Source organism: Sus scrofa, unplaced genomic scaffold (genome assembly GCF_000003025.6).
Source record: "Sus scrofa isolate TJ Tabasco breed Duroc unplaced genomic scaffold, Sscrofa11.1 Contig2026, whole genome shotgun sequence".
NCBI lineage: Eukaryota > Metazoa > Chordata > Mammalia > Artiodactyla > Suidae > Sus > Sus scrofa.
In genome coordinates this window covers 786397-796228 of record NW_018085004.1, presented here as the reverse complement: position 1 = coordinate 796228, position 9832 = coordinate 786397, and the positions used below count along the sequence as shown (strand labels likewise).

Below are 9832 nucleotides of genomic sequence, written 5' to 3'. Positions count from 1 at the left end.
ATGATGTATTGTCAATATTGTCTCACATGGCAAAAAAGAGTGCTCTACAGGAACTAAAGTTTAACAGTGTAATCTAGAATGTTTACACACATTTGCATTTCCTGATGATTCACTGACATATAGTTCAGGGAATATGGCCAAATATAATAGAAAACGTTACATTTTATGTATTTAAAAAACACATTTATATATATGCAGAGAAGCATTTTTGACTTAGGTCAGTTAAAAAAACATTCTTTTAGCTAATTAATGTAATTAACAGTCAAATGGATGTAATTTTCAAAATATTGTTTAAATATGTAAAATCATTACTGGAAAATATTACAATAATTTCAAACTATTTTTAGTAATATTTTCATTATTTTGTTCATACTGTTAATTTTCAACAAATTTATGTTTCCTTTCAGATACATAATTCATTGGTGCATAAGAATCACAAAACTCAAATATATGGAAAACCAGAGAAATATCTCACAGTTCATTCTTTTGGGACTTTCTTATGATCAGAATATACAAACATTTTGCTTTGTGTTGTTCTTATTCTGTTACATTTCCCTGTTGGTAGGAAATCTTCTGATCCTTATATCCATTCGATGCAGTCCTCTTTTCAACCAACCAATGTACTATTTCCTTATCCATTTATCTTCCATGGACATCTGTTATACCTCTAGTGTTACACCCAAATTAATTGGCGACCTGCTATGGGGGAGAAAAAATATTTCTTATGATAATTGCATGTTACAGCTCTTTTCTATGCACTTCTTTGGTGGTATTGAGATCTTCATTCTTACTGCCATGGCTTTTGATCGTTATGTTGCCATCTGCAAACCTCTCCATTACATGATTATCATGAACAGGACAAAATGCAATCTTCTAGTACTGGCTGCTTGGGCTGGTGGAGCAGTCCATTCCATGCCTCAATTGTCTATGGCAATACAGTTGCCTTTTTGTGGCTCTAATGAAATTGATCACTATTTCTGTGATATCTTTCCTTTGCTTAAAATTGCTTGTGCTGATACTTACATCACTGGTATCCTCGTGGTTGCCAATTCAGGAATGGTTGCCTTAGTAACTTTTGTTGTCTTATTTGTTTCTTATGTTATTATACTATTTACCTTAAGAAATCACTCAGCTGAAGGAAGACGTAAAGCCCTCTCTACCTGTGTGTCTCATATCACCGTGGTCATCTTATTTTTTGGACCTTCAATTTTTGATTACCTTAGACCTCCTACTACTTACCCTGAGGATAAAGTATTTGCACTCTTTTACACCATCATTGCCCCTATGCTCAATCCCTTAATCTATACACTGAGAAATTCAGAGATGAAAAATGCCATGAGAAAAGTTTGGTGTCAAAGATTATTTTTAAAGGAACCATGAAATTGATAAGAAAAGCCTTATACATAGTCAAGTTTATAAAAAGAAAAGGTCTCTGTGTAAATAAAAAAGCAGAAAATATCATATATTTTATAATTTGTCAATATTTGAATGAAATTGAGGAAAATATGTTAGAGATTTAAAGTAAAACTAACACTAATTTATGCTTACAAAAAATTTATAGATCTTGTTAATTTTATTGTGTATTGCAGTGGTGTAGGAAGATTTATCTGCATGGAAAAAAGACAAGCAAAACAAGTAGGACAAAACAAATACGCAACACTAATGATAATTGATTATTAAAAATTCTGTACTTACAGGTAAGGATATAGTGACACATATTAAGTGGTAGTAAATATATTAAATTATAAAATAATATAATAGCTTAAATTTTGATAGAACATAAACATGTGTATTCTCTATCAATTTTCAGAAATTTGTTGTGCAGCAAAAAATCAGCATAGTATACTTTGTTTTAATTTGTTTCAGGAAGGTCAATTCTCCTGACTTCAATTTAAAATAATTACTAAAAAAAAACAATAATTAATAATTCAGGTTGGTTCAAACATAAATACAGTTTCTATCCCAACTATTGCCCAGAATATAAAGCATTTATATAAAACTTACAGAACTGAATAATAAAATGTGTTCACAAATGACCATACCCCTGAAATGATATGAAAATGCCAGTGGATTCATAAACTAAGAACTTTTAGCTGCAATGAGGGAAAAATCGATCAAAAGACAAATAATATGTAATGTTAAGTCAAGCAACGGGTTCCCAGTGTGCCTCATTGCCTTAAGAATCTTAATACAGGGCTTTAGATTACTGTGGAGGTTCTTGTGTGACCCTGGACCAGTGAAGTGGGTTAAAGGATCCAGCATTCCCAGAGCTCCTGTCCTGGTGGCAGCTGTGGCTTGCCTTGGATTCAGTCCCTGACCAAGGAAATTCCATATTCCACAGGGTTAGTGTATATATATATGTAGACATAGACATAGACATCAAAGAAACTAGCTGGGAAATTTTGATAACACAGATGGTAACAACTTTATTCTTAATTGCCAAACTTTGTAAACTACTGAGATTTCCTACTCTAGATAGGTAAATGAATTGCGGTACATCTAGAGAGTGGAATATTATTCAGAATAAAGCAGAAAATAAACAAGCAATCAATCCATGATAAAAAATGTAGGAAACATAAATACACTTATGTGAAAATGTCAGTCTAAAAAGGCTACCTTTGTACTCCCAAAGCAATAGAAATAAAGGGAAAAATAAACCAATGGGATCTAATCAAACTGACAAGATTTTGCACAGCAAAGGAAACCAAAAAGAATTACAGAATGGGAGAAAATCATTTCAAATGATGCAACAGACAAGGGCTTAATCTCTTGAATATACAAGCAACTTATACAACTCAACAGCAAAAAAGCCAACCACCCAATGGAAAAATGTGCAAAAGACCTGAATAGAAATTATTCCAAGGAAGATGTACAGATGGCCACCAAGCACATGAAAAAATGCTCAACATCCCTGACTACTAGATAAATGCAAATCAAAACTATTATGAGAAACCACTTAACACCAGTCAGAATGACCATCATTAATAAGTCCACAAAATTGGAGTTCCCATGATGGCTCAGTGGTTAACAAATCTGACTAGGAACCATTAGGTTGTAGGTTCGATCCCTGGCCTCGCTCAGTGGGTTGAGGATCCCATGTTGCCATGAGCTATGGTGTAGGTTGCGGATGCTCCTCGGATCCCATATTGCTGTGGCTCTGATGTAGGGTGGTGGCTGCAGCTCTGATTGAACCGCTAGCCTTGGAACCTCCATATGCCATGGAAAGCAGCCCTAGAAATTGCAAAAATACAAAATAAAATAAGTCATATATAACAAATGCTGGAGGGGCTGTGGAGTAAAGGGAACCCTCTGGCTCTGCTTATGGGAATGAAAGCTGATACAACCACTATGGAGAACAGTATGGAGGTATCTTAGAAAACTATGCATAGAACTGCCATATGATCCAACAGTCCCACTCTTGGGAATATATCAAGATGAAACTTTTCTTAAAAATGCATACACACCCACATGTTTATTGCAGCATTTTTCACAGTAGCCAAGAAATGGAAACAACCCAAATGTCCATTGATGGATGATTGGATTAGGAGGATGTGATATATATATACTCAATGGAATACTACTTAGCCATAAAAAAGAACAAAATAATGCCATTTTCAGCAACATGTATGGAACTAGAGACTCTCCTACAGAGTGGAGTAAGTCAGAAAGAGAAAGGCAAATACAATATGATATCACTTATATCTGGAATGTAATATACAGCACAAATTAAACTTTCCACAGAAAATAAAATCATGGATTTAGAGAATAGACTTGTGGTTGCCTAGGGGGAAGAGGAGGGAATGGGATGGATTGGGAGCTTATGGTTAATGGATGCAAATTATTGCTTTTTGAGTGGTTTAGCAATGAGATCCTGCTGTTAAGCATTGAGAACTATGTCTAGTCACTTATGACAGAGCATGATAATGAGAGAAAAAATAATATAAGCTTGTATGTATAACTGGGTCACTATGCTGTACAGTCGCAAAAAATTTGTATTGGGGAAATAATAATGATAAAAAAAGAAAGAATACATAAATAAGTAAAAAGGCTATCTACTGTATGATTTTAATTATATGACATTCTGAGAAAGGCAAGACAAAGGGAAATGAAAAAGATCTGTGGGTGCCAAGGCTTAGGAGAGAAGGGGTGAAGATTAGGTTTAGAAAAATGATTTTCAAAACTGTGAAATCTTCTGTATGTTACTCTAATTATGGATAATGTCATGATACATGTCAAAACCTATAAAATAGGGAGTTATCTTCATGGCTCAGCAGTTAACAAACCCTAGTAGTAACCATGAGGATGTAGGTTGAATCCCTGGCCTTACTCAGTGGGTTAAGAATCCAGCATTGCCATGAGCTGTGGTGTAGGTCACAGACATGGCTTGTATCCTGCATGGTTGTGGCTGTGGCATGGGCTGGCAGAAGTAGCTTTGACTCAACACCTAGCCTTGGACCTTCCATATGCTACAGGTATGGACGTAAAAGTCAAAAAATAATTAAAAAACTTATAGAATAAATAGCACCAAGATTGAACCATTGTATAAGATATGAATATTAGATAATAAAGCTGTGTCAAAGTAAGTTCCTTTGATTGTAACAAATATGTCATTCTGTTGGGAATTATTATCATTGTGTGGGGACAGGGGTATGTGTAAGCTCTCTATAACTTCCCTTCAATTTTTCTGTAAATCTGAAACCGATTTAAAAAATAAATTTTATTAATTAAAAACATACACTCTGTATTTTTAAATTAAGTTATTAGGCATTTGGTTGTTGAGCTGTTGGTGTTTTTAATATTCTAATATTAGTTCTTATGACATATGTGATTTGCAGATATATTCTCACATTCTGAAGACCAAATTTTCATTTCATTCACAGTCTTTTCAGTTCAATCACCACATGCTTTACTTTTTGATAATGTCTATATTATGTATTGTTTCCTTTACTACTTGTGCATTTCTTCAGTCACTTCTAAGAACCCCTCTCCAAATCAAAGACCATGAGGATTTATCCCTTGTTTTCTTCTAAATATTCTAGTCTTAGCTTTTAAATGTAGGTTTTCAACCCATTTGGACCTAAGTTTTGTTTATTGTGTAAGGCAGGGGTCTATCTTGCCTTTTGTTTCCCCTGTGTGGATAGCCAGATATCCCATAGCCATTGACTGAAGAGATAATCCTTTGCTCCACTGAAAAGTCTTGGCAACTATTTTTGAAAATTAATTGACTATAGATCTACAGGTATATTTCTGGACTCTCAATACTATTTTATTATGACAAATCCATAGAGACATAAATCAGATGATTGTTTGCCAGAAGCTGAAGGAAAGAATAAATAAGTGACTGTTTATTGGATGCCAATTATATTTTGGGGATGAAAATTTGGCAAAATATTGTAAATAGAGTTGAGGGTTGTACAACTCTATGGATGTACTACATGCCACTGAATTAAATGCTCTGGTTAAAATGGTGAATTTATATTATGTGAATGATACCTCAGGAAAAAAATAACTGTCAAGTAAAATTACACTTACCTATTTACAAATGTAAAAAAAATACACACTGTGGCACAATTGGTGTATCAAATCATCTTTGCCACTGAAATGAAGAAAATTCTTCTGAGATACGTTGTCTAGGGAAACAGAAGAAAATTTCATAAAAGGCCTTTTGGAATGCTTACTAGGATTCAAATGAAGATCTTTTAAGAAACAGCAAACATCATGAGGGAGAATATACTAATAGGTTTTTTATGAAAAGGAAGATAGTTAAAATATTGAAAGTGTTTTAGAATATATAAGTGCAACGCCACCATTATGATAATTCTAGAGAATTATCAAAGAAGTATAAAGGGCAGAATGAATTATGAGGGAGGTAAAATGAAGTAGAACTCTTAGAGCAGAGAGGAATTAAACAAATTACCATATCAGCAATTTATGAAGAAAAAGAAAAAATATTAACAGATTTAACATTAGACATGTTCTAGAGTGTTTAATTATTTAGTTGAATAAAACTGTCACTAAAAATTAAGTAATGAAGTAGAAGTTAGGAGAATTAAACAGTAGATTCTTTTTAAAGGAATCATTAATTAGTGATTATTTTGTTTTCATTATCATGTTTTCTTAGTAATGTGTATTTATATTTTTGAGCACTATTAGTGATTAAAAATTATTATTTGAAAACAACATTGACCTAGAACTAGTGACATTTTCTTATAGAAATCTAAATCTAAATTCAATTTAATTGAGAGTTTATATAACACCAAAATATTGCACATATTTAGTACTTCTTAGAGGTTGAAAGCATTTTTCAAATTGAGATATAGTTGACATATACCTATATAATAATTTTTGTACAACATGATTATTGTGTGAAATATCACCACAGTAAGTCTTGTTAACAAGCATCACCCAACATATTTACAATTTTAAAATTTCCTTTCATCGTGATAATAATGTTCAATATTTACTATCTTAATTTAAAATTTCCTTTCATTGTGATAATAATGTTCAATATTTACTATCTTAGCTACCTTCTTAGCAACTTTTTTTTTGCCTTTTTTGGGGGGTGGCATATGGAAGTTGGCAGGCTAGGGGTCAAATTGGAGCTACAGTTGTTGGCCTATACCATGGCCACAGCAATGCTGAATCCAAGATGTGTGTGCAAACTACACCACAGCTCACAGCAATGCAAGATCCCTGACCCACTTAGCAAGGCCAGGTATTGAAATTACATCCTTATGTATACTAGTTGGGTTAATTTCCGCTGAACCACAATGGGAAATCTACTTTGTTGCAACTTACAACTGTGAAATACAGTATTATTAGCTGTAGTCATCATGCTATTAATAGCATACCCACACAAAATTTATTTTATAAATAAAATTTATGACCAGAATTTGCTTTTTTAAAACTCCCATCACCCATTTTGCCATGCCAATACCTCCCTCCTCTGGCATTCTATTCTTTTTACCTATGAATTCAAGTTTCTTGGTTTGTCTGTTTTAGATTGAAAATGTAAGTGATATTTTATGGATATTTGCCTTTGACTTTCTTAGTAAAATTCTCTCAAGGTCCATCCATGTGTTGCAAATGGCAGGATATCCTTTTTTATGATTGAATGATACGTATATCACTTTTTTTAATCCATTCATCTGATGGTGGACTCTTTGGTTTCCATGTCGTAGCTATTGTGAATAATGCTGCAGGAAACATGTAAATCATATATTTCTTTGAGGTAATAATTATATTCATATTCTCTTTATTTCCCACAATCCAAACCAGGATACCTCCCTGCAGCACTGTGGTTTCTCAGACAATGCAAGGAGATGACATAGGAGAAAGTCAGCATGACAAAACTCACTTAACAGATGGCCACAGAGTTGGACATCAGGAGAAAACTGATAGTATAAGTGTCTGTTCAGGCAAGTTTTAACAAGGTTCTGCTGAAAGTAAAGAAATAATGAATAATTGCATTTAGACCACAGAAGTGTAAACTCAAGGCCAGAAGAATCTGAGTTGGATCATGTACAAAGAACTCAATCCATGCCACAGCCACCAGAACACCAAAATCAATCACTGTGAGCTTAGAGTCAAGGTTTCCAAAGAAATGCAATGTAAGTACTTGGATCATGCACTCACTGAGAGAGGGGTCTTCTTCACAAGGGTATCCACAATCATTCTAGAGGCTATGGAAGTAGAAAGGAAGGTATCAAAAAAGGATAAGTAGAAAAGGAAGAAGTGCATTGGACTCCCATAAGAAAACCAATCTCTCAGTAATTTTATCTCTTTTTATTAACAGACTGACAAATTGAAATTTATCCTGATCATTCTCATTAAATCACTTTTGTGATGTTTTTGTTGTTTCTTCATTGGTTATATTCATGCTTGTAATAATTTCAGAAAATGTTCAGTTAAACACAAAAATGTACAGAAAAAATAATGTGATTTTTAAATCATTTAAGATACCTGGATATAAGATTTCTTGTATATAAAACTTGTAATAAAACTTCACTAGATAAATGTAGAATATGAAGCTTGGAGAAGTTAGCAATAAGCTCAGAATTTACAAAAGTTATGGAAGAGGATTAAAAGTTATGGAAGTTGATTTTGTATGGAGTTTCTTATAGTTTTGACATATAGAAAAGGAAGATGTTTAATAAATAGTTTAAGAAAAATATTTGGATAGTGTCTCTGCTAATATTGGGTAATTAATTTCTCATAGAACTTTGACATGATGTCTCAGATTTTAAGTCCTATATCATACTAATTAGCTGCAATTAAACTGAAAAATTAGACAAATATAAGGACATATTTCATTTAATATTAATCACCTGATTATTAGAAATATTTAGATAATGGTATTTCCTTTTATATTGAGATGATTACTTCTCTAGAAACAGAATTTGAATCAAAACAACACACCATTCCATTTATTTTACATCTCCATATTTCTATCTCTTTGTTGCTTCCACAATTTCAACCACTTTAGAGTGAGTGCATATTATCTCCTCTTTGCATAATTTCTGTTTTCAATTACATGACAACTTGAGAAAATGGGATCAAGAATATATTCAAAAATAATGATTCTCCCATCTGTCTTGCAATTTCTTTTTTTTTTTTTTTTGTATGCTAACAGTGGTGATCACAATATCATCCTCAAAATTTGGAGTGGGATTTTTAAGACCTCTGGTAGATTAAAAATGTTCATTATCTAAAATGATCTTAAAAACCAAGGTTTGAATTTGTGAATCACTGGATTTGATGGCTTCTAAATAATTTTGTTAAAACTCATTTTATATTTTTTAAAGTAGCCATCCAAAAGGCCCACATATGGTCAGACTAAGGTTGAATGCGAACTACAGTATTTTCATCCCCACTGGAGGTCAGTTAATTCCTCACCATTTTATTAAATAACTCAGAGAATTCATTCCTTCTATTCTATACTCTATTTTGCTTGGCATAAATTATGTCTTAATATAGTGCAGAAGACATGAATATATGAATTGTTCATCCATTCATGAATGAAACATATAAACAGAATGCTGACAATATTCCCTAGAGCTAATATCTCTTCTATATTTTTAAAAATTGACTTTATTGACTTTCTAAAAAAATTATGAAATATGTACTGCTGGAGTCCAGCTCCACCAGCCAGGGAGTGCACACGCTGTCAGGGATGGAGGGTGTCGGCAGATGCACAAGGAGATAGCCTCTTTGCCCCTTCTTTCAGGGCGCTGAACTGCTCGAATTTTATTGGCATAGGTGATTATTTATACACTTTATTTGTAGATTACATCATAGTTTCCAGATTTTATGGTACAATAGATATACATTATGTTCTAAAAATTTTTTAACAAACCAAAATTAATGGGCACAAAACATCATGTGTAAATGGATAAAAAACATTATGTGGAAAAAACATCATGTGAATATAAGGAGATTCAGTACAAAGCATCTTGTGTTTACTACCTATTATTATGTTAAGTCAATCGTTAACACCAGAAAAGTCACAAACATAAGAATCTAACATTAACAAAATTCATTTTAAATTAAAACCTAGGGTAAAACTTCAAAGTATTATGGCAAGGGGACAGAATAAGAAATTATTTTTATTTCTAAATCAACCAATTTATTAAAACTTAAAAGTTTTCCAGGAAATTAAAAACAAGATTTATTACTATTATGTTTTTCCATCAAGAATAATGTATGTCTAACCGATTCTAACCTGTTGTACATTCCACAATTACCTAACTCTGAGACCTATTTTTACTTGTAACAAACTAATGAATTCCACCAAGGTGAAACCCTTATTTATTATTGTTCCAATCATATTATT

The 9832-nt window shown here is 32.7% G+C and overlaps 1 protein-coding gene across 1 annotated transcript; it reads left to right on the top strand.

Moving 5' to 3' along the window:
- Positions 1-450: 450 nt before the first annotated feature.
- On the top strand, positions 451-1380 carry LOC110258424 (olfactory receptor 4P4-like). The gene has a single exon (XM_021081691.1). The coding sequence runs from the start codon at positions 451-453 to the stop codon at positions 1378-1380; it is 930 nt and encodes a 309-aa protein (XP_020937350.1).
- Positions 1381-9832: the final 8452 nt, after the last annotated feature.